A 25,855-nucleotide genomic window follows, 5' to 3' on the forward strand; every position below is an offset into this window, starting at 1 on the left:
ATTGTCATGACACTGCTGTTATCTCAACACTTTCCTTGTTGTGTTGTTGTATTTGTTGTATTTGTTGTATTGTTGTGTTGTTGTATTGTTGTGTTGTTGTATTGTTGTGTTGTTGTGTTGTTGTATTGTTGTATTGTTGTATTGTTGTATTGTTGTATTTGTTGTATTGTTGTGTTGTTGTATTGTTGTGTTGTTGTATTGTTATATTTGTTGTATTGTTGTATTGTTGTGTTGTTGTATTGTTGTGTTGTTGTATTGTTATATTTGTTGTATTGTTGTATTGTTGTATTGTTGTATTGTTGTATTTGTTGTATTGTTGTATTGTTATATTTCTTGTGTTGTGTTGTTGTGTTGTTTTATTGTTGTGTTGTCATGACACTGCTGTTATCTCAACTCTTTCCTTGTTGTGTTGTTTTATTGTTGTGTTGTCATGACACTGCTGTTATCTCAACTCTTTCCTTGTTGTGTTGTTGTATTTGTTGTATTTGTTGTATTTGTTGTATTGTTGTGTTGTTGTGTTGTTGTGTTGTTTTATTGTTGTGTTGTTGTATTTGTTGTGTTGTCATGACACTGCTGTTATCTCAACTCTTTCCTTGTTGTGTTGTTGTATTTGTTGTATCGTTGTGTTGTTGTGTTGTTGTATTTGTTGTGTTGTCATGACACTGCCATTATCTCAACTCTGTCCTTGTTTATGTACCTTGTTTTTTCTGCTGCTCTTTTTTTTTTTTTGTGAGACAGGGCTCTCTTCCAAAAGAGACATGGTCTCAAAGGGACTTTCCTGTGAAAATAAAGGTTAAATAAACACAATAAAATACATATAGATATACCGGAGACAAGGACTATACAACTGTAGTTTACTGTGAACAATAGTGTGTCCTCCAGGGTTTAGTCAATCCAGGAAGTAAAATGTAAATTCAGGAAGTAAAATGTAAATTCAGGAAGTAAAATGTAAATCCAGGAAGTAAAATGTAAATCCAGGAAGTAAAATGTAAATTCAGGAAGTAAAATGTAAATTCAGGAAGTAAAATTAAATTCCATTCCCGCCACAAGGAGTCGCTGGAGTGCGATGAGCCAAGTAAACCCCCCGCCTGCCAAACCCTCCCCTAACCCGGACGACGCTGGGCCAATTGTGTACTGCCCTATGGGACTTTCGGTCACGGCCGGTTGTGACGGCCTGGGATCGAACCCGGGTCTGTCGTAATGCATCAAGTATTGTACCACTTGGGAGGCCGTCTCAATGCTTTTCCATTAAGAAAATGTTTAATTGGGAATCAGGAATTTCTGTTCACTTCATGAATTGTCTGAAATGAAATTATATTGACCCGAACCCTGGTGTCCTCTGTACATCTCTGAACTGTGAGAGGAGGGTGAGATGCTCGGAGGTGGGGTAGAGTCATCAGGTCTAATACTGAGGTGCTCCGGATAGGAGAAGTGAGTTAATTAAAAGATAGTTGATCAACAGTTGAGATTTAAACTGTACTTACACACAGAGCACTAGCACCCTCTCTCAATTAATATTTAATCTAGATCAAAATGTATTAATTAAATGACTGTAAGGCTAAGAGATGCTATGTCCAAGTGCAAAATAAACACCCTATTCCTTATATATAGTGCGCTACTTTTGACACAATGTCCCGGGCCCTGGTAGTGCACTATGAAGGGGATATGGAGTTATTTAGGATGAGGCCTATATTTGTCCATAGTGTCTGCTGTTTTTTGTCGTTCTGTCTGTTTAGCTCACCTCTCCATCGCGGGTTTCGATGGTCTTGATCAGAACAGTCTTCTTTGAGTGGACCTCTGATGAACGCCCTACGTCTGGGCTGGTCTCTGCAGGGAGAGGACAGAGGTAACACAACCTCAGTCTAATCCAGGACTCAGCTCTCAGGCTTAATGAGACTTGAAAAAGATGTCAACTCAAGACTAGCAGACTATCTCTAGGCTGATGTTTTGAATGGAAAGACCACAAGTAAGACTATCTCAACCGTAACCTAGCCACAACCACAACCTTACCTCAACCTTACCTCAACCTAACCTCAACCTAACCTCAACCTAACCTCAACCTAACCTTACCTCAACCTAACCACAACCTAACCCTACCTCAACCTAACCTCAACCTAACCTCAACCTAACCTCAACCTAACCTCAACCTAACCTCAACCTAACCTAACCACAACCTAACCTAACCTCAACCTAACCTCAACCTGACCAAACCACAACCTAACCTCAACCTAACCCCCAAAACAACCTTAGTCTCTTACCACAGCAGCAGAGAGGAGGTAGGCCCGCGAAATGAGGTAAAAAACAACCACAAGCTAACCCAAAAGCCACAGTTGATTTATGACATCCCATGATCAATATTAATTAAGTCTAATCGGGCTCCATTATTTTCATTTGGCTGGTAAACAAGACATACCCCCTACTCCTCCCCTCCCCCCTACTCCTCCCCTCCCCCTACTCCTCCCCTCCCCCCTACTCCTCCCCTCCCCCCTACTCCTCCCCTCCCCTCCCCTACTCCTCCCCTCCCCTCCCCCTACTCCTCCCCTCCCCTCCCCCTACTCCTCCCCTCCCCCCTACTCCTCCCCTCCCCCTACTCCTCCCCTCCCCCTACTCCTCCCCTCCCCCCTACTCCTCCCCTCCCCCCTACTCCTCTCCTCCTCCCTTCTCCTCCCCTCCCCCTACACCTCTCCTCCCCCCTATACCTCTCCTCCCCCCTACTCCTCCCCTCCCCCTACACCTCTCCTCCCCCCTACACCTCTCCTCCCGCCTACTCCTCCCCTCCCCCTACACCTCTCCTCCCCCTACACCTCTCCTCCCCCCTACTCCTCCCCTCCCCCTACACCTCTCCTCCCGCCTACTCCTCCCCTCCCCCTACACCTCTCCTCCCCCCTTCTCCTCCCCTCCCCCCAACTCCTCCCCTCCCCAGTACTCCTCACCTCCCCCCTTCTCCTCCCCCTACTCCTCCCCTCCCCGTACACCTCTCCTCCCCCCTTCTCCTCCCCTCCCGCCTACTCCTCCCCTCCCCCTACACCTCTCCTCCCCCCTACACCTCCCCTCCCCCTACACCTCTCCTCCCCCCTTCTCCTCCCCCCTACACCTCTCCTCCCCCCTACACCTCCCCTCCCCCTACACCTCTCCTCCCCCTTCTCCTCCCCCCTACACCTCTCCTCCCCCCTACACCTCTCCTCCCCCCTACTCCTCCCCTCCCCCTACACCTCTCCTCCACCCTTCTCCTCCCCCCTACACCTCCCCTCCCCCCTACACCTCTCCTCCCCCCTACTCCTCCCCTCCCCCTACACCTCTCCTCACCCCTACTCCTCTCCTCCTCCCTACACCTCTCCTCCCCCCTACTCCTCCCCTCCCCCCTACACCTCTCCTCCCCCCTACACCTCTCCTCCCCCCTACACCTCCCCTCCCCCCTACTCCTCTCCTCCCCCCTTCTCCTCCCCTCCCCCTACACCTCTCCTCCCCCCTACACCTCTCCTCCCCCCTACACCTCCCCTCCCCCTACTCCTCCCCTCCCTGGTCTTAGAATTATCAATATCTGAAATGCATCAACTGTCAACCTATTTTCCGCTTCTCCCCCTTCTGGTAAAATGTGATGCTGAAGAAACGTGTTCTCACCTCTGAATCCAATAGTGGAATATGATGAGGCAGCAGAGTGAGCAGCAGAGTGAGCAGCAGAGTGAGAGGCGGAGTGGGAGCCAGATACAGTGATGCTGGGGAAAGAGAGAGAGAGAAGACAAAACATACAGGAAATGACAGGTTAGATATCTATTTGACTGAACGTTTGAAAGTCCCTGCAACAATCTATTGTGGCTGATTCCATTCATGATGACCTCCCTCGCCTACTTTTACCCTGGCTCTATCGCAACGTGTCTTTTGCAATACCTTGCATCTTATCTCCTCCCTCCTTCTCAACGGTAATGGGGCAGAGGAAGCACAAGTGTATCTACCGGGAAGAGTTTAAATATCTTCCACACCCCATTTGAATCAACTGATGAATTGAATGAGGAGAAAAGCCTGCAAACATTTAAACATAATGGTACTTATTGTTTTATCTATAAAATGTATTGCACAACTACCTTACTTTGTTTTGATCAATTTATATATGTATTTTGGGATCCCTCCCCCTACTCCTCTCCTCCCACTTCTCTATCCCTCCCCCTACTCCTCCCCTCCCTCTTCTCTATCCCCATCTACACCTCCCCTCCCCCTACTCCTCCCCTACTTCTTATCCATCCCTCCCCCTACTCCTCCTCTCCATCCCTCCCCCTACTCCTCCTCTCCCTCTTCTCTATCCCTCCCCCTCCCCCTCTCCTCCCTCTTCTCTATCCCTCCCCCCTACTCCTCTCCTCCCTCTTCTCTATCCTTCCCCTTACTCCTCCCCTCCCTCTTCTCTATCCTTCCCCTTACTCCTCCTCTCCCTCTTCTCTATCCCTCCCCCTCCCCCTACTCCTCTCCCCCCTTTTCTCTATCCCTCCCTCTACTCCTCTCCTCCCTCTTCTCTATCCCTCCCCCTACTCCTCTCCTCCCTCTTCTCTATCCCTCCCCCTACACCTCTCCTCCCTCTTCTCTATCCCTCCCCCTACTCCTCTCTTCCCTCTTCCCCATCCCTCCACCTACACCTCTCCTCCCTCTTCTCTATCCCTCCCCCTACACCTCTCCTCCCTCTTCTCTATCCCTCCCCCTACACCTCTCCTCCCTCTTCCCTATCCCTCCCCCTACACCTCTCCTCCCTCTTCTCTATCCCTCCCTCTACTTATCCCTCTCTCCTACCGGCTCTCCTCTCCTTCCAGTAGCTTCCTGTAGGTAGCGATCTCTATATCCAGGGCCATCTTGACATTGAGGAGGTCCTGGTACTCTCTGAGGTGACGAGCCATCTCATCCTTCATCTTAGCGATCTCAGCCTCCAGACGGGTGATGGAGTCCTGGTAACCTCCAGCCTCGTTTCCCAGACGATCCTCCATCTCCCTCATCTGCCTCAGCAGAGATTCGTTCTGTAGGGAGGAGAGAGAGAGAGAGACAGGGATGATTACATTAACAGTAAAGTAGGTAAACAGGTATCATAGTTAGATTGAGAGGGGGGATGGGGGAATCGGGGAGAGGTGATTGAAGTGATGACAGGTTAGGGAATTGTCCTGAAGTGCATCGTACCCACATATTTAAAACCATTGGACTGTCAAATACAAGAAGTAATATAGAGTAGGGTGTAGTGATATAGAGTAGGGTGTAGTAATATAGAGTAGAATGTAGTAATATAGAGCAGGGTGTAGTAATATAGAGTATAATGTAGTAATATAGAGTAGGGTGTAGTAATATAGAGTAGGGTGTAGTAATATATAGTAGGGTGTAGTGATATAGAGTAGAATGTAGTAATAGAGTAGGGTGTAGTGATATAGAGTAGGGTGTAGTAATATAGAGTAGAATGTAGTAATATAGAGTATAATGTAGTAATAGAGTAGGGTGTAGTAATATAGAGCAGGGTGTAGTAATATAGAGTATAATGTAGTAATATAGAGTAGGGTGTAGTAATACAGAGTAGGGTGTAGTAATATAGAGTATAATGTAGTAATATAGAGTATAATGTAGTAATATAGAGTAGGGTGTAGTAATATAGAGTATAATGTAGTAATATAGAGTAGGGTGTAGTAATATAGAGTATAATGTAGTAATATAGAGTAGGGTGTAGTAATATAGAGTAGGGTGTAGTAATATAGAGTAGGGTGTAGTAATAGAGTAGGGTGTAGTAATATAGAGTAGGGTGTAGTAATATAGAGTAGGGTGTAGTAATATAGAGTAGGGTGTAGTAATATAGAGTAGGGTGTAGTAATATAGAGTATGGTGTAGTAATATAGAGTATAATGTAGTAATAGAGTAGGGTGTAGTAATATAGAGTAGGGTGTAGTAATATAGAGTAGGGTGTAGTAATATAGAGTATGGTGTAGTAATATAGAGTATAATGTAGTAATAGAGTAGGGTGTAGTAATATAGAGTAGGGTGTAGTAATATAGAGTAGAATGTAGTAATAGAGTAGGGTGTAGTAATATAGAGTAGGGTGTAGTAATATAGAGTAGAATGTAGTAATAGAGTAGGGTGTAGTAATATAGAGTAGAATGTAGTAATATAGAGTAGGGTGTAGTGATATAGAGTAGGGTGTAGTAATATAGAGTAGGGTGTAGTAATATAGTAGGGTTTAGTAATATAGAGTAGGGTGTAGTAATAGAGTAGGGTGTAGTAATATAGAATAGGGTGTAGTGATATAGAGTAGGGTGTAGTAATATAGAGTAGGGTGTAGTAATATAGAGTAGGTGTAGTAATAGAGTAGGGTGTAGTAATATAGAGTAGGGTGTAGTAATAGAGTATAATGTAGTAATATAGAGTAGGGTGTAGTAATATAGAGTAGGGTGTAGTGATATAGAGTAGGGTGTAGTAATATAGAGTAGGGTGTAGTAATAGAGTAGGGTGTAGTAATATAGAATAGGGTGTAGTGATATAGAGTAGGGTGTAGTAATATAGAGTAGGGTGTAGTAATATAGAGTAGGGTGTAGTAATAGAGTAGGGTGTAGTAATATAGAATAGGGTGTAGTGATATAGAGTAGGGTGTAGTAATATAGAGTAGGGTGTAGTAATATAGAATAGGGTGTAGTGATATAGAGTAGGGTGTAGTAATATAGAGTAGAATGTAGTAATAGAGTAGGGTGTAGTAATATAGAGTAGGGTGTAGTAATAGAGTAGGGTGTAGTAATATAGAGTAGGGTGTAGTAATAGAGTAGGGTGTAGTAATATGGAATAGGGTGTAGTGATATAGAGTAGGGTGTAGTAATATAGAGTAGAATGTAGTAATAGAGTAGGGTGTAGTAATATAGAGTAGAATGTAGTAATAGAGTAGGGTGTAGTAATATAGAGTAGGGTGTAGTAATATAGAGTAGGGTGTAGTAATATAGAGTAGGGTGTAGTAATATAGAGTAGGGTGTAGTAATATAGAGTAGAATGTAGTAATAGAGTAGGGTGTAGTAATATAGAGTAGGGTGTAGTAATATAGAGTAGGGTGTAGTAATATAGTAGGGTGTAGTAATATAGAATAGGGTGTAGTGATATAGAGTAGGGTGTAGTAATATAGAGTAGAATGTAGTAATAGAGTAGGGTGTAGTAATAGAGTAGGGTGTAGTAATATAGAGTAGAATGTAGTAATAGAGTAGGGTGTAGTAATATAGAATAGGGTGTAGTGATATAGAGTAGGGTGTAGTAATATAGAGTAGAATGCAGTAATAGAGTAGGGTGTAGTAATATAGAGTAGGGTGTAGTAATATAGAATATGGTGTAGTGATATAGAGTAGGGTGTAGTAATATAGAGTAGAATGTAGTAATAGAGTAGGGTGTAGTAATATAGAGTAGGGTGTAGTAATATAGAGTAGGGTGTAGTAATATAGTAGGGTGTAGTAATATAGAATAGGGTGTAGTGATATAGAGTAGGGTGTAGTAATATAGAGTAGAATGTAGTAATAGAGTAGGGTGTAGTAATAGAGTAGGGTGTAGTAATATAGAGTAGAATGTAGTAATAGAGTAGGGTGTAGTAATATAGAATAGGGTGTAGTGATATAGAGTAGGGTGTAGTAATATAGAGTAGAATGCAGTAATAGAGTAGGGTGTAGTAATATAGAGTAGGGTGTAGTAATATAGAGTAGAATGTAGTAATAGAGTAGGGTGTAGTAATATAGAGTAGAATGTAGTAATAGAGTAGGGTGTAGTAATAGAGTAGGGTGTAGTAATAGAGAGTAGAATGTAGTAATAGAGTAGGGTGTAGTAATATAGAATAGGGTGTAGTGATATAGAGTAGGGTGTAGTAATATAGAGTAGAATGTAGTAATAGAGTAGGGTGTAGTAATATAGAGTAGGGTGTAGTAATATAGAATAGGGTGTAGTAATATAGAGCAGGGTGTAGTAATATAGAGTAGAATGTAGTAATATAGAATAGGGTGTAGTAATGTAGAGTAGGGTGTAGTAATATAGAGTAGAATGTAGTAATAGAGTAGGGTGTAGTAATATAGAATAGGGTGTAGTAATATAGAATAGGGTGTAGTGATATAGAGAAGGGTGTAGTAATATAGAGTAGAATGTAGTAATATAGAGTAGGGTGTAGTAATATAGAGTAGGGTGTAGTAATATAGAGTAGAATGTAGTAATATAGAGTATAATGTAGTAATATAGAGTAGGGTGTAGTAATATAGAGTATAATGTAGTAATATAGAGTATAATGTAGTAATATAGAGTAGGGTATGGTAATATAGAGTATAATGTAGTAATATAGAGTAGGGTGTAGTAATATAGAGTATAATGTAGTAATATAGAATAGGGTGTAGTAATATAGAGTATAATGTAGTAATATAGAGTATAATGTAGTAATATAGAGTAGGGTGTAGTAATATAGAGTATAATGTAGTAATATAGAGTATAATGTAGTAATATAGAGTAGGGTGTAGTAATATAGAGTATAATGTAGTAATATAGAGTAGGGTGAAGTAATATAGAGTATAATGTAGTAATATAGAGTAGGGTGTAGTAATATAGAGTATAATGTAGTAATATAGAGTAGGGTGTAGTAATATAGAGTAGAATGTAGTAATATAGAGTAGGGTGTAGTAATATAGAGTAGAATGTAGTAATATAGAGTATAATGTAGTAATATAGAGTAGGGTGTAGTAATATAGTGTAGAATGTAGTAACAGAGTACTTACGGTTCCCTTGAGAGAGTCGATCTCACAGGTGTAGGACTGGATCTGATGCCTGAACTCCATGCTCTCCTGTTTGGACTGTCTCAGAGCATCGTTGTTCTTGTTCACAGCCTGGTTCAGGTCTGACACCTGGAGAGGAGGTGGAGACATGGGGTGGAATAGATGCTACAGTCACTGTGCAGTGGTGCCAATGTAGTTAGCTTAGCTACAGTCACTGTGTAGTGGTGCCGATGTAGTTAGCTTAGCTACTGTCACTGTGTAGTGGTGCCGATGTAGTTAGCTTGGCTACTGTCACTGTGTAGTGGTGCCGATGTAGTTAGCTTAGCTACTGTCACTATGTAGTGGTGCCGATGTAGTTAGCTTAGCTACAGTCACTGTGTAGTGGTGCCGATGTAGTTAGCTTAGCTACTGTCACTGTTTAGTGGTGCCGATGTAGTTAGCTTAGCTACTGTCACTGTTTAGTGGTGCCGATGTAGTTAGCTTAGCTACTGTCACCTGTGTAGTGGTGCCCGATGTAGTTAGCTTAGCTACTGTTACCTGTGTAGTGGTGCCTGATGGTGTGTTATAGATGGTTCCTCTGTACTATACCATATTATATAATACTGTTATAGATGGTGGTCACCTTTGACTTGTACCAGTCCTCTGCCTCTGAGATGTTCTTGGCTGCGATGCCCTCGTACTGCATACGGATGTCCCTGAGGGCAGCGGTCAGGTCTGGTTTGGACATGTCCATCTGGACCTGCACCGAGGTCTCCTGGATCTGGCTCGTCATCTCATGGATCTCCTGCAGGGGGTACGAGGTCAGAGGTCAGGGGTTTTAGGTCAGGGGATAAAGGTCAGGGGTCAGAGGTTAGGTGTTATAGGGGTCAACTAGAGTTGAATCAGAGTGGTTTTACATGTAAGAATCAGAATCGCTGCTACAGTGGATGTTTTTCGTAGTAGTATGAACAGGATTTTATTTGGATAACTAGCCTTTGTGAAGAGAGGTTCTGATGAACCCTGAAAAGTGTATTTTTATAGTTGTGTTAATAAAGTAATATGGTTTTAATGACGAGCATTGTGCCTTTTTCTTTTTTAAGGATCCTTTAGCATAATTAGCTACTTCTTTCCTCAACGTTCCTGAGTCATTCAATATACAGGTCAAAACCCTGGCTGCTACGACATATATACAGGTCAAAACCCTGGCTCCTACGACATATAGACAGGACAAAACCCTGGCTCCTACGACATATAGACAGGTCAAAACCCTGGCTCCTACGACATATAGACAGGTCAAAACCCTGGCTCCTATGACATATATACAGGTCAAAACCCTGGCTCCTACGACATATAGACAGGACAAAACCCTGGCTCCTACGACATATAGACAGGTCAAAACCCTGGCTCCTACGACATATAGACAGGTCAAAACCCTGGCTCCTATGACATATATACAGGTCAAAACCCTGGCTCCTACGACATATAGACAGGACAAAACCCTGGCTCCTACGACATATATACAGGTCAAAACCCTGGCTCCTACGACATGTAGACAGGACAAAACCCTGGCTCCTACGACATATAGACAGGTCAAAACCCTGGCTCCTACAACATATAGACAGGACAAAACCCTGGCTCCTACGACATATAGACAGGACAAAACCCTGGCTCCTACGACATATATACAGGTCAAAACCCTGGCTCCTACGACATATAGACAGGTCAAAACCCTGGCTCCTACGACATATAGACAGGACAAAACCCTGGCTCATACGACATATAGACAGGACAAAACCCTGGCTCCTACGACATATATACAGGTCAAAACCCTGGCTCCTACAACATATATACAGGACAAAACCATGGCTCCTACAACATATAGACAGGACAAAACCCTGGCTCCTACGACATATAGACAGGACAAAACCCTGGCTCCTACGACATATAGACAGGACAAAACCCTGGCTCCTACGACATATAGACAGGACAAAACCCTGGCTCCTACGACATATAGACAGGTCAAAACCCTGGCTCCTACGACATATAGACAGGTCAAAACCCTGGCTCCTATGACATATATACAGGTCAAAACCCTGGCTCCTACGACATATAGACAGGACAAAACCCTGGCTCCTACGACATATATACAGGTCAAAACCCTGGCTCCTACGACATGTAGACAGGACAAAACCCTGGCTCCTACGACATATAGACAGGTCAAAACCCTGGCTCCTACAACATATAGACAGGTCAAAACCCTGGCTCCTACGACATATAGACAGGACAAAACCCTGGCACCTACGACATATATACAGGTCAAAACCCTGGCTCCTACGACATATAGACAGGTCAAAACCCTGGCTCCTACGACTTATAGACAGGACAAAACCCTGGCTCATACGACATATAGACAGGACAAAACCCTGGCTCCTACGACATATATACAGGTCAAAACCCTGGCTCCTACAACATATATACAGGACAAAACCATGGCTCCTACAACATATAGACAGGACAAAACCCTGGCTCCTACGACATATAGACAGGACAAAACCCTGGCTCCTACGACATATAGACAGGACAAAACCCTGGCTCCTACGACATATAGACAGGACAAAACCCTGGCTCCTACGACATATAGACAGGACAAAACCCTGGCTCCTACGACATATAGGCAGGACAAAACCCTGGCTCCTACGACATATATACAGGTCAAAACCCTGGCTCCTACGACATATAGACAGGACAAAACCCTGGCTCCTACGACATATATACAGGACAAAAGCCTGGCTGCTACAACACACAGACAGGACAAAACCCTGGCTCCTACAATACACAGACAGGACCAATGGTCTCTCTCTCTCTCATTGTCCTACAAAGACAGGACCAATGGTCTCTCTCTCTCTCATTGTCCTACAAAGGCAGGACCAATGGTCTCTCTCTCTCTCATTGTCCTACAAAGACAGGACCAATGGTCTCTCTCTCTCTCTCTCTCTCTCTCTCTCTCTCTCTCTCTCTCTCTCTCTGTCCTACAACGACAGACCAATGGTCTCTCTCTCTCTCTCTCTCTCTCTCTCTCTCTCTCTTTCTCTCTGTCCTACAAAGACAGGACCAATGGTCTCTCTCTCTCTCTCTCATTGTCCTACAAAGACAGGACCAATGGTCTCTCTCTCTCTCTCATTGTTCTACAAAGACAGGACCAATGGTTTCTCTCTCTCTCTTTCTCTCTCTCTCTCTCTCTCTCTCTCTCTCTCCCTCTCTCTCTCTCTCTGTCCTACATAGACAGGATCAATGATCTCTTTCTCTGCCCTAAATATTTCCCAGCTGCTAGTCTCTCTCTCTCATGGTTTAATTTTAGCTGTGCATCTGTTGAACAATGTTACAGAGGGCCCTCGATGTCACAGGCCCAGCTGACACTCTGCCTTAACCAAGTTAGGACAGGTCAGGCCAGCATAGCACTGAAGTCCAAATGTCAGAAGAGACAGCATGACAGGATCTGGCTTTAGAAACCAGATCAAGTTCCTCCATCCATTGTGCACTGTGTAACTGTACGGGTGGGTGTGTGTGTGTGTGTGTGTGTGTGGTGGTGGTGGTGGTGGTGGTGGTGGTGGGGGTGTGTGTTTTGCCCAGAATGTTCTGGCTACCATAGGAGTGAGTGTCACATATATGATCAACTCACTATAGAAATGATGAACTATGCAATTAGAAACTAGGAAAGTCCCGCACACTGTGCAGGATGTGACTGCATGGTTGGAGATGTATGGTTAGAGATGTATGGCTGGAGATGTATGGTTAGAGATGTATGGTTGGAGATGTATGGTTGGAGATGTATGGTTGGAGATGTATGGTTGGAGATGTATGGTTGGAGATGTATGGTTGGAGATGTATGGTTAGAGATGTATGGTTAGAGATGCATGGTTGGAGATGTATGGTTAGATATGTATGGTTGGAGATGTTTGGTTGGAGATGTATGGTTGGAGATGTATGGTTAGAGATGTATGGTTGGAGATGTATGGTTAGAGATGTATGGTTGGAGATGTATGGTTAGAGATGTATGGTTAGAGATGCATGGTTGGAGATGTATGGTTAGATATGTATGGTTGGAGATGTATGGTTGGAGATGTATGGTTGGAGATGTATGGTTAGAGATGTATGGTTGGAGATGTATGGTTAGAGATGTATGGTTGGAGATGTATGGTTAGATATGTATGGTTGGAGATGTATGGTTGGAGATGTATGGTTGGAGATGTATGGTTGGAGATGTATGGTTAGAGATGTATGGTTAGATATGTATGGTTGGAGATGTATGGTTAGATATGTATGGTTGGAGATGTATGGTTAGATATGTATGGTTGGAGATGTATGGTTAGATATGTATGGTTGGATATGTATGGTTAGATATGTATGGTTAGAGATGTATGGTTAGAGATGTACAGTAGCTAGTAGGTATAGTAGCTGGGAGTACAGTAGCTGGGAGAACAGTAGCTGGAGGTATAGTAGCTGAGAGTATAGTAGCTGGGAGTACAGTAGCTGGGAGTACAGTAGCTGGGAGTATAGTAGCTGTGTGTATCGTAGCTGGGAGTATAGTAGCTGGGAGTATAGTAGATGGGAGTATAGTAGCTGGGAGTATAGTAGCTGGGAGTATAGTAGCTGGGAGTATAGTAACTAGTATGTATAGTAGCTGGGAGTACAGTAGCTGGGAGTACAGTAGCTGGGAGTATAGTAGCTAGTAGGTATAGTAGATGGGAGTACAGTAGCTGGGAGTACAGTAGCTGGGAGCATAGTAAATGGGAGTACAGTAGCTGGGAGTATAGTAGCTAGTAGGTATAGTAGCTGGGAGTACAGTAGCTGGAAGTACAGTAGCTGGGAGTACAGTAGCTGGAGGAACAGTAGCTGGGAGTATAGTAGCTGGGAGTATAGTAGCTGGGAGTATAGTATCTGGTAGTATAGTAGCTAGTAGGTATAGTAGCTGGGAGTACAGTAGCTGGGAGTACAGTAGCTGGAGGAACAGTAGCTGGGAGTATAGTAGCTAGTAGGTATAGTAGCTGGGAGTACAGTAGCTGGGAGCATAGTAAATGGGAGTACATTAGCTGGGAGTATAGTAGCTAGTAGGTATAGTAGCTGGGAGTATAGTAGTTGGGAGCACAATAGCTGGGAGTATAGTAGCTGGGAGTACAGTATCTGATAGTATATTAGCTGGGATTATATAATCTGGGAGTTTAGTATCTGGGAGTATAGTAGCTGGGAGTATAGTAGCTGGGAGTACAGTAGCTGGGAGTAGAGTAGCTAGTAGGTATAGTCACTGGGAGTGCAGTAGCTGGGAGAACAGTAGCTGGAGGTATAGTAGTTGGGAGTATAGTAGCTGGGAGTACAGTAGCTGGGAGTACAGTAGCTGGGAGTATAGTAGCTGTGTGTATCGTAGCTGGGAGTATAGTAGCTGGGAGTATAGTAGATGGGAGTATAGTAGCTGGGAGTATAGTAGCTGGGAGTATAGTAGCTGGGAGTATAGTAACTAGTATGTATAGTAGCTGGGAGTACAGTAGCTGGGAGTACAGTAGCTGGGAGTATAGTAGCTAGTAGGTATAGTAGATGGGAGTACAGTAGCTGGGAGTACAGTAGCTGGGAGCATAGTAAATGGGAGTACAGTAGCTGGGAGTATAGTAGCTAGTAGGTATAGTAGCTGGGAGTACAGTAGCTGGAAGTACAGTAGCTGGGAGTACAGTAGCTGGAGGAACAGTAGCTGGGAGTATAGTAGCTGGGAGTATAGTAGCTGGGAGTATAGTATCTGGTAGTATAGTAGCTAGTAGGTATAGTAGCTGGGAGTACAGTAGCTGGGAGTACAGTAGCTGGAGGAACAGTAGCTGGGAGTATAGTAGCTAGTAGGTATAGTAGCTGGGAGTACAGTAGCTGGGAGCATAGTAAATGGGAGTACATTAGCTGGGAGTATAGTAGCTAGTAGGTATAGTAGCTGGGAGTATAGTAGTTGGGAGCACAATAGCTGGGAGTATAGTAGCTGGGAGTACAGTATCTGATAGTATATTAGCTGGGATTATATAATCTGGGAGTTTAGTATCTGGGAGTATAGTAGCTGGGAGTATAGTAGCTGGGAGTACAGTAGCTGGGAGTAGAGTAGCTAGTAGGTATAGTCACTGGGAGTGCAGTAGCTGGGAGTATAGTAGCTAGTAGGTATAGTCACTGGGAGTTCAGTAGCTGAGAGTATAGGAGCTCGGAGTATAGTAGCTAGTAGGTATAGTCACTGGTAGTACAGTAGCTGAGAGTATAGTAGCTGGGAGTATAGTAGCTAGTAGGTATAGTCACTGGGAGTACAGTAGCTGAGAGTATAGTAGCTGGGAGTACAGTAGCTGGGAGCATAGTAAATGGGAGTACATTAGCTGGGAGTATAGTAGCTAGTAGGTATAGTAGCTGAGAGTACAGTAGCTGGGAGTACAGTAGCCGTGAGTACAGTAGCTAGTAGTTATAGTTGTTGGGAGTACATTAGCTGGGAGTATAGTAGTTGGGAGTACAGTAGATAGGAGTATAGGAGCTGGGAGTATAGTAGCTAGTAGGTATAGTAGCTGGGAGTATAGTAGCTGGTAGTACCGTAGCTGGGAGTATAGTAGTTGGGAGTATAGCAGCTGGGAGTATACTAGCTGTGAGTATAGTAGCTGGTAGTACCGTAGCTGGGAGTATAGTAGTTGGGAGTATAGTAGCTGTGAGTATACTAGCTGTGAGTACAGTAGCTGGGAGTATAGCAGCTGGGAGTATACTAGCTAGTGGGTATAGTCACTGGGAGTACAGTAGCTGAGAGTATAGTAGCTGGGAGTATAGTAGCTAGTGGGTATAGTCACTGGGAGTACAGTAGCTGGGAGTACCAAACACCATCAGTGTATTGAAGGGTAGGATGTGAGAAAGAAGGCAGGGGAACTGACACTGATGGCTTGAACTTTACTGTAAATAAGTCTTGTCCGAGCCAGAATGGTCCATAGGGCAGGATCCTATCTCCTGTTTCCACAGCATAATGTGCTGGTTTGATATGTTCTGTTCACATTAACCTTGTAGCATGGTTTGAGCAACTATGGTAGAAGCCTCAACAGGCCGGCCCAGTTTAGTTTGGCCGGGCTTGGCTCAGTTGTGTGAAAAGGAGTTAGGAATTGTCTCAAAAGGCCATGCAGGACCACACTAACCTCCTCGTGGATCTTCTTGAGGAAGGCAATCTCCTCCTGTAGACTCTCAATGCGTCTCTCCAGGTCCAGCCTGGCCAGAGTGGCAGAGTCCACGTCCTAGAAAAACAGAACAAGAACAGGGGATAGAGTTGACGTTTAGTATTGATGTTTCAGCATAAGGCCTTTCCAAAGATGAGAGCCGACATACTGACACAGATACAGAGAGAGAGACAGAGAGAGAGACAGAGAGAGAGAGAGGAGAGAGAGAGACAGACAGACAGAGAGGAGAGAGAGAGAGAGAGAGAGACAGAGAGACAGAGAGATAGACAGAGAGCGCGAGAGAGATAGACAGAGATAGACAGAGAGACATAGATAGACAGACAGATAGACAGACAGAGAGATAGACAGAGAGAGAGAGAGATAGAGAGAGAGATAGAGAGAGAGAGACAGAGAGATAGACAGAGAGAGTGAGAGAGATAGACAGAGAGATAGACAGAGAGACAGAGATAGATAGAGAGAGAGATAGAGAGAGAGATAGGGAGATACTGAGAGAGACACTCAGAAGTTACTCTATAGAATAATTGCAGCTTCAGTTCATGTTGGTATCACACTCGGTACTGTCATCAATGATCTAACCTGACAGCATGTTGATCATTGATCATTTGGGAAGAGAGAAAGTTCTGAAGGCAGACAAAGAGAGAGAGAGGGAGAGGGAAAGTGTAACTCACAGCTCTGAAGGCAGACAGGTTGTTCTCTGCCTCTTCCCTCTGGTGGATCTCCTCCTGCAGTCTGGAGGGAGGGAGGGAGGGAGGGAGGGAGGGAGGGAGGGAGGGAGGGAGGGAGGGAGGGAGGGAGGGATTAAAGAAAAGGTTCAAATTGAGTTTAAACAGATTTCAAATGCAGCCCTTTTCCTCCCTGTTTGTGCCTGTTGGAACAGCAGACTTTATACTGATGGAACAGCAGACTTTACACTGTTGGAACAGCAGACTTTACACTGATGGAACAGCAGACTTTATACTGTTGGAACAGCAGACTTTATACTGATGGAACAGCAGACTTTACACTGATGGAACAGCAGACTTTACACTGATGGAACAGCAGACTTTATACTGATGGAACAGCAGACTTTACACTGATGGAACAGCAGACTTTATACTGATGGAACAGCAGACTTTACACTGATGGAACAGTAGACTTTATACTGATGGAACAGCAGACTTTATACTGATGGAACAGCAGACTTTACACTGGTGGAACAGCAGACTTTATACTGATGGAACAGCAGACTTTACACTGATGGAACAGCAGACTTTATACTGATGGAACAGCAGACTTTACACTGATGGAACAGCAGACTTTACACTGTTGGAACAGCAGACTTTACACTGATGGAACAGCAGACTTTATACTGATGGAACAGCAGACTTTATACTGATGGAACAGCAGACTTTACACTGATGGAACAGCAGACTTTATACTGTTGGAACAGCAGACTTTACAATGTTGGAACATCAGACTTGATACTGATGGACCAGCAGACTTTATACTGATGGAACAGCAGACTTTACACTGTTGGAACAACAGACTTTACACTGATGGAACAGCAGACTTTACACTGATGGAACAGCAGACTTTATACTGATGGAACAGCAGACTTTACACTGATGGACCAGCAGACTTTACACTGATGGAACAGCAGACTTTATACTGATGGAACAGCAGACTTTATACTGATGGAACAGCAGACTTTATACTGATGGAACAGCAGACTTTACACTGTTGGAACAGCAGACGTTATACTGATGGAACAGCAGACTTTACACTGATGGAACAGCAGACTTTACACTGATGGAACAGCAGACTTTACACTGTTGGAACAGCAGACTTTATACTGATGGAACAGCAGATTTACACTGTTGGAACAGCAGACTTTACACTGTTGGAACAGCAGACTTTATACTGATGGAACAGCAGACTTTATACTGATGGAACAGCAGACTTTATACTGATGGAACAGCAGACTTTATACTGATGGAACAGCAGACTTTATACTGTTGGAACAGCAGACTTTATACTGATGGAACAGCAGACTTTATACTGATGGAACAGCAGACTTTATACTGATGGAACAGCAGACTTTATACTGTTGGAACAGCAGACTTTACACTGTTGGAACAGCAGACTTTACACTGTTGGAACAGCAGACTTTACACTGTTGGAACAGCAGACTTTACACTGTTGGAACAGCAGACTTTATACTGATGGAACAGCAGACTTTATACTGATGGAAAAGCAGACTTTATACTGATGGAACAGCAGACTTTACACTGTTGGAACAGCAGACTTTATACTGATGGAACAGCAGACTTTACACTGTTGGAACAGCAGACTTTACACTGTTGGAACAGCAGACTTTATACTGATGGAACAGCAGACTTTATACTGATGGAACAGCAGACTTTATACTGATGGAACAGCAGACTTTATACTGATGGAACAGCAGACTTTATACTGTTGGAACAGCAGACTTTATACTGATGGAACAGCAGACTTTATACTGATGGAACAGCAGACTTTATACTGATGGAACAGCAGACTTTACACTGCTGGAACAGCAGACTTTACACTGTTGGAACAGCAGACTTTACACTGTTGGAACAGCAGACTTTATACTGATGGAACAGCAGACTTTGTACTGATGGAAAAGCAGACTTTATACTGATGGAACAGCAGACTTTACACTGTTGGAACAGCAGACTTTATACTGATGGAACAGCAGACTTTACACTGATCTGTTGGGACAGCAGACTTTACACTGATGGAACAGCAGACTTTATACTGATGGAACAGCAGACTATACACTGATGGAACAGCAGACTTTACACTGTTGGAACAACAGACTTTATACTGATGGAACAGCAGACTTTATACTGATGGAACAGCATACTTTATACTGATGGAACAGCAGACTTTACACTGTTGGAACAGCAGACTTTACACTGATGGAACAGCAGACTTTATACTGTTGGAACAGCAGACTTTACACTGTTGGAACAGCAGACTTTATACTGATGGAACAGCAGACTTTATACTGATGGAACAGCAGACTTTATACTGATGGAACAGCAGACTTTACACTGTTGGAACAGCAGACTTTACACTGATGGAACAGCAGACTTTACACTGTTGGAACAGCAGACTTTACACTGTTGGAACAGCAGACTTTATACTGATGGAACAGCAGACTTTATACTGATGGAACAGCAGACTTTATACTGATGGAACAGCAGACTTTTTACTGATGGAACAGCAGACTTTATACTGTTGGAACAGCAGACTTTATACTGATGGAACAGCAGACTTTATACTGATGGAACAGCAGACTTTATACTGATGGAAAAGCAGACTTTATACTGTTGGAACAGCAGACTTTACACTGTTGGAACAGCAGGCTTTACACTGTTGGAACAGCAGACTTTACACTGTTGGAACAGCAGACTTTACACTGTTGGAACAGCAGACTTTATACTGATGGAACAGCAGACTTTATACTGATGGAAAAGCAGACTTTATACTGATGGAACAGCAGACTTTACACTGTTGGAACAGCAGAGTTTATACTGATGGAACAGCAGACTTTACACTGATCTGTTGGGACAGCAGACTTTACACTGATGGAACAGCAGACTTTATACTGATGGAACAGCAGACTATACACTGATGGAACAGCAGACTTTACACTGATGGAACAGCAGACTTTACACTGATGGAACAGCAGACTTTATACTGATGGAACAGCAGACTTTACACTGATCTGTTGGGACAGCAGACTTTACACTGATGGAACAGCAGACTTTATACTGATGGAACAGCAGACTATACACTGATGGAACAGCAGACTTTACACTGTTGGAACAACAGACTTTATACTGATGGAACAGCAGACTTTATACTGATGGAACAGCAGACTTTACACTGATGGAACAGCAGACTTTATACTGATGGAACAGCAGACTTTACACTGATGGAACAGCAGACTTTATACTGATGGAACTGTTCACACTACACAGCAGATATAGGCTGAGAAGGAACTCTATTTTGAAAGCAGATAAAGAAACAGACAAAGACTCTCAGTGGAGAGTTAATGATGTGCAGTTGTTACTTCATCTTTACAGCACAGTCTCTCTCTGTGACTACAGGAATAGAGTCTGGACCCTTCCACAGTCTCTCTCATTTAAGAACAATTTCTTATTTTCAATGACGGCCTAGGACCAGTGGGTTAACTGCCTGTTCAGGGGCAGACAACCTTGTCAGCTCGGGGGTTTGTACTTGCAACCTTCCGGTTACTAGTCCAACGCTCTAACCACTAGTCTACCCTGCCGCCCTGTAGTCTCTCTCTGACTACAGGAATAGAGTCTGGACCCTTCCACACTCTCTCTATCTGACTACGGGAATAGAGTCTGGACCCTTCCACAGTCTCTCTCTGACTACAGGAATAGAGTCTGGACCCTTCCACAGTCTCTCTCTCTGACTACATGAATAGAGTCTGGACCCTTCCACAGTCGCTCTCTCTCTCTGACTACAGGAATAGAGTCTGGACCCTTCCACACTCTCTCTCTCTCTGACTACATGAATAGAGTCTGGACCCTTCCACAGTCTCACTCTCTGACTACAGGAATAGAGTCTGGACATTTCCACAGACTCTCTCTCTCTGACTACAGGAATAGAGTCTGGACCCTTCCACAGTCTCTCTCTCTGACTACAGGAATAGAGTCTGGACCCTTCCACAGTCTCTCTCTGTGACTACAGGAATAGTCTGGACCCTTCCACAGTCTCTCTCTCTGACTACAGGAATAGTCTGGACCCTTCCACAGTCTATCTCTCTGACTACAGGAATAGAGTCTGGACCCTTCCTTAGTCTCTCTCTCTGACAACAGGAATAGAGTCTGGACCCTTCCACAGTCTCTCTCTCTCTAACTACAGGAATAGAGTCTGGACCCTTCCACACTCTCTCTCTCTCTGACTACAGGAATAGAGTCTGGACCCTTACGCACTCTCTCTCTCTGACTACAGGAATAGAGTCTGGACCCTTCCACACTCTCTCTCTCTCTGACTACATGAATAAAGTCTGGACCCTTCCACAGTCTCTCTCTCTCTCTGACTACAGGAATAGAGTCTGAACCCTTCCACACTCTCTCTCTCTCTCTGACTACAGGAATAGAGTCTGGACCCTTCCTCAGTCTCTCTCTCTGACAACAGGAATAGAGTCTGGACCCTTCCACAGTCTCTCTCTGTGACTACAGGAATAGACTCTGGACCTTCCACACGCTCTCTCTGTGACTACAGAAATAGAGTCTGGACCCTTCCACAGTCTCTCTCTCTCTGACTACAGGAATAGAGTCTGGACCCTTCCACACTCTCTCTCTCTGACTACAGGAATAGAGTCTGGACCCTTACGCACTCTCTCTCTCTGACTACAGTAATAGAGTCTGGACCCTTCCACACTCTCTCTCTCTCTGACTACATGAATAAAGTCTGGACCCTTCCACAGTCTCTCTCTCTCTCTGACTACAGGAATAGAGTCTGAACCCTTCCACACTCTCTCTCTCTCTCTCTGACTACAGGAATAGAGTCTGGACCCTTCCTCAGTCTCTCTCTCTCTCTGACTACAGGAATAGAGTCTGAACCCTTCCACACTCTCTCTCTCTCTCTCTGACTACAGGAATAGAGTCTGGACCCTTCCTCAGTCTCTCTCTCTGACAACAGGAATAGAGTCTGGACCCTTCCACAGTCTCTCTCTGTGACTACAGGAATAGAGTCTGGACCCTTCCACACTCTCTCTCTCTCTGACTACATGAATAAAGTCTGGACCCTTCCACAGTCTCTCTCTCTCTGTGACTACAGGAATATAGTCTGAACCCTTCCACACTCTCTCTCTCTCTCTCTGACTACAGGAATAGAGTCTGGACCCTTCCTCAGTCTCTCTCTCTGACAACAGGAATAGAGTCTGGACCCTTCCACAGTCTCTCTCTGTGACTACAGGAATAGAGTCTGGACACTTCCACAGTCTCTCTCTCTCTGACTACATGAATAGAGTCTGGACCCTTCCACAGTCTCTCTCTCTCTGACTACAGGAATAGAGTCTGGACCCTTCCACACTCTCTATCTCTCTGACTACATGAATAGAGTCTGGACCCTTCCACAGTCTCACTCTCTGACTACAGGAATAGAGTCTGGACATTTCCACAGTCTCTCTCTCTCTGACTACAGGAATAGAGTCTGGACCCTTCCACAGTCTCTCTCTCTGACTACAGGAATAGAGTCTGGACCCTTCCACAGTCTCTCTCTGTGACTACAGGAATAGTCTGGACCCTTCCACAGTCTCTCTCTCTGACTACAGGAATAGTCTGGACCCTTCCACAGTCTATCTCTCTGACTACAGGAATAGAGTCTGGACCCTTCCTTAGTCTCTCTCTCTGACAACAGGAATAGAGTCTGGACCCTTCCACAGTCTCTCTCTCTCTCTAACTACAGGAATAGAGTCTGGACCCTTCCACACTCTCTCTCTCTCTGACTACAGGAATAGAGTCTGGACCCTTACGCACTCTCTCTCTCTGACTACAGGAATAGAGTCTGGACCCTTCCACACTCTCTCTCTCTCTGACTACATGAATAAAGTCTGGACCCTTCCACACTCTCTCTCTCTCTCTGACTACAGGAATAGAGTCTGGACCCTTCCTCAGTCTCTCTCTCTGACAACAGGAATAGAGTCTGGACCCTTCCACAGTCTCTCTCTGCGACTACAGGAATAGACTCTGGACCTTCCACACTCTCTCTCTGTGACTACAGAAATAGAGTCTGGACCCTTCCACAGTCTCTCTCTCTCTGACTACAGGAATAGAGTCTGGACCCTTACGCACTCTCTCTCTCTGACTACAGGAATAGAGTCTGGACCCTTCCACACTCTCTCTCTCTCTGACTACATGAATAAAGTCTGGACCCTTCCACAGTCTCTCTCTCTCTCTGACTACAGGAATAGAGTCTGAACCCTTCCACACTCTCTCTCTCTCTCTGACTACAGGAATAGAGTCTGGACCCTTCCTCAGTCTCTCTCTCTGACAACAGGAATAGAGTCTGGACCCTTCCACAGTCTCTCTCTGTGACTACAGGAATAGACTCTGGACCTTCCACACTCTCTCTCTGTGACTACAGAAATAGAGTCTGGACCCTTCCACAGTCTCTCTCTCTCTGACTACAGGAATAGAGTCTGGACCCTTCCACACTCTCTCTCTCTGACTACAGGAATAGAGTCTGGACCCTTACGCACTCTCTCTCTCTGACTACAGTAATAGAGTCTGGACCCTTCCACACTCTCTCTCTCTCTGACTACATGAATAAAGTCTGGACCCTTCCACAGTCTCTCTCTCTCTCTGACTACAGGAATAGAGTCTGAACCCTTCCACACTCTCTCTCTCTCTCTCTGACTACAGGAATAGAGTCTGGACCCTTCCTCAGTCTCTCTCTCTCTCTGACTACAGGAATAGAGTCTGAACCCTTCCACACTCTCTCTCTCTCTCTCTGACTACAGGAATAGAGTCTGGACCCTTCCTCAGTCTCTCTCTCTGACAACAGGAATAGAGTCTGGACCCTTCCACAGTCTCTCTCTGTGACTACAGGAATAGAGTCTGGACCCTTCCACACTCTCTCTCTCTCTGACTACATGAATAAAGTCTGGACCCTTCCACAGTCTCTCTCTCTCTGTGACTACAGGAATATAGTCTGAACCCTTCCACACTCTCTCTCTCTCTCTCTGACTACAGGAATAGAGTCTGGACCCTTCCTCAGTCTCTCTCTCTGACAACAGGAATAGAGTCTGGACCCTTCCACAGTCTCTCTCTGTGACTACAGGAATAGAGTCTGGACACTTCCACAGTCTCTCTCTCTCTGACTACATGAATAGAGTCTGGACCCTTCCACAGTCTCTCTCTCTCTGACTACAGGAATAGAGTCTGGACCCTTCCACACTCTCTCTCTCTCTGACTACATGAATAGAGTCTGGACCCTTCCACAGTCTCACTCTCTGACTACAGGAATAGAGTCTGGACATTTCCACAGTCTCTCTCTCTCTGACTACAGGAATAGAGTCTGGACCCTTCCACAGTCTCTCTCTCTGACTACAGGAATAGAGTCTGGACCCTTCCACAGTCTCTCTCTGTGACTACAGGAATAGTCTGGACCCTTCCACAGTCTCTCTCTCTGACTACAGGAATAGTCTGGACCCTTCCACAGTCTCTCTCTGTGACTACAGGAATAGAGTCTGGACACTTCCACAGTCTCTCTCTCTCTGACTACATGAATAGAGTCTGGACCCTTCCACAGTCTCTCTCTCTCTGACTACAGGAATAGAGTCTGGACCCTTCCACACTCTCTATCTCTCTGACTACATGAATAGAGTCTGGACCCTTCCACAGTCTCACTCTCTGACTACAGGAATAGAGTCTGGACATTTCCACAGTCTCTCTCTCTCTGACTACAGGAATAGAGTCTGGACCCTTCCACAGTCTCTCTCTCTGACTACAGGAATAGAGTCTGGACCCTTCCACAGTCTCTCTCTGTGACTACAGGAATAGTCTGGACCCTTCCACAGTCTCTCTCTCTGACTACAGGAATAGTCTGGACCCTTCCACAGTCTATCTCTCTGACTACAGGAATAGAGTCTGGACCCTTCCTTAGTCTCTCTCTCTGACAACAGGAATAGAGTCTGGACCCTTCCACAGTCTCTCTCTCTCTCTAACTACAGGAATAGAGTCTGGACCCTTCCACACTCTCTCTCTCTCTGACTACAGGAATAGAGTCTGGACCCTTACGCACTCTCTCTCTCTGACTACAGGAATAGAGTCTGGACCCTTCCACACTCTCTCTCTCTCTGACTACATGAATAAAGTCTGGACCCTTCCACACTCTCTCTCTCTCTCTGACTACAGGAATAGAGTCTGGACCCTTCCTCAGTCTCTCTCTCTGACAACAGGAATAGAGTCTGGACCCTTCCACAGTCTCTCTCTGCGACTACAGGAATAGACTCTGGACCTTCCACACTCTCTCTCTGTGACTACAGAAATAGAGTCTGGACCCTTCCACAGTCTCTCTCTCTCTGACTACAGGAATAGAGTCTGGACCCTTACGCACTCTCTCTCTCTGACTACAGGAATAGAGTCTGGACCCTTCCACACTCTCTCTCTCTCTGACTACATGAATAAAGTCTGGACCCTTCCACAGTCTCTCTCTCTCTCTGACTACAGGAATAGAGTCTGAACCCTTCCACACTCTCTCTCTCTCTCTGACTACAGGAATAGAGTCTGGACCCTTCCTCAGTCTCTCTCTCTGACAACAGGAATAGAGTCTGGACCCTTCCACAGTCTCTCTCTGTGACTACAGGAATAGACTCTGGACCTTCCACACTCTCTCTCTGTGACTACAGAAATAGAGTCTGGACCCTTCCACAGTCTCTCTCTCTCTGACTACAGGAATAGAGTCTGGACCCTTCCACACTCTCTCTCTCTGACTACAGGAATAGAGTCTGGACCCTTACGCACTCTCTCTCTCTGACTACAGTAATAGAGTCTGGACCCTTCCACACTCTCTCTCTCTCTGACTACATGAATAAAGTCTGGACCCTTCCACAGTCTCTCTCTCTCTCTGACTACAGGAATAGAGTCTGAACCCTTCCACACTCTCTCTCTCTCTCTCTGACTACAGGAATAGAGTCTGGACCCTTCCTCAGTCTCTCTCTCTCTCTGACTACAGGAATAGAGTCTGAACCCTTCCACACTCTCTCTCTCTCTCTCTGACTACAGGAATAGAGTCTGGACCCTTCCTCAGTCTCTCTCTCTGACAACAGGAATAGAGTCTGGACCCTTCCACAGTCTCTCTCTGTGACTACAGGAATAGAGTCTGGACCCTTCCACACTCTCTCTCTCTCTG

At 44.7% G+C, this 25,855-nt stretch overlaps 1 protein-coding gene across 2 annotated transcripts in view; it reads right to left on the bottom strand.

Annotated features, from left to right (window-relative positions):
• Nucleotides 1-25,855, bottom strand: part of LOC110520662 (desmin) — a 37,335-nt gene that overhangs the window by 5,646 nt on the left and 5,834 nt on the right. The window contains exons 2-9 of one of the 2 annotated variants that reach the window (XM_036975333.2): nucleotides 16,603-16,663; nucleotides 15,896-15,991; nucleotides 9,355-9,516; nucleotides 8,736-8,861; nucleotides 4,777-4,997; nucleotides 3,622-3,716; nucleotides 1,742-1,827; nucleotides 698-778 (exon numbers count right to left, since the gene is read on the bottom strand). In XM_036975333.2, the coding sequence (XP_036831228.1) occupies nucleotides 698-778; nucleotides 1,742-1,827; nucleotides 3,622-3,716; nucleotides 4,777-4,997; nucleotides 8,736-8,861; nucleotides 9,355-9,516; nucleotides 15,896-15,991; nucleotides 16,603-16,663 (928 nt within the window). The remainder of the gene's footprint in view (nucleotides 1-697; nucleotides 779-1,741; nucleotides 1,828-3,621; nucleotides 3,717-4,776; nucleotides 4,998-8,735; nucleotides 8,862-9,354; nucleotides 9,517-15,895; nucleotides 15,992-16,602; nucleotides 16,664-25,855) is intronic. The other variant, XM_036975334.2, reaches the window with a different exon arrangement.

Source organism: Oncorhynchus mykiss, chromosome 3 (genome assembly GCF_057628025.1).
Source record: "Oncorhynchus mykiss isolate SJ-2025 chromosome 3, ASM5762802v1, whole genome shotgun sequence".
Taxonomy (NCBI): Eukaryota; Metazoa; Chordata; class Actinopteri; order Salmoniformes; family Salmonidae; genus Oncorhynchus; species Oncorhynchus mykiss.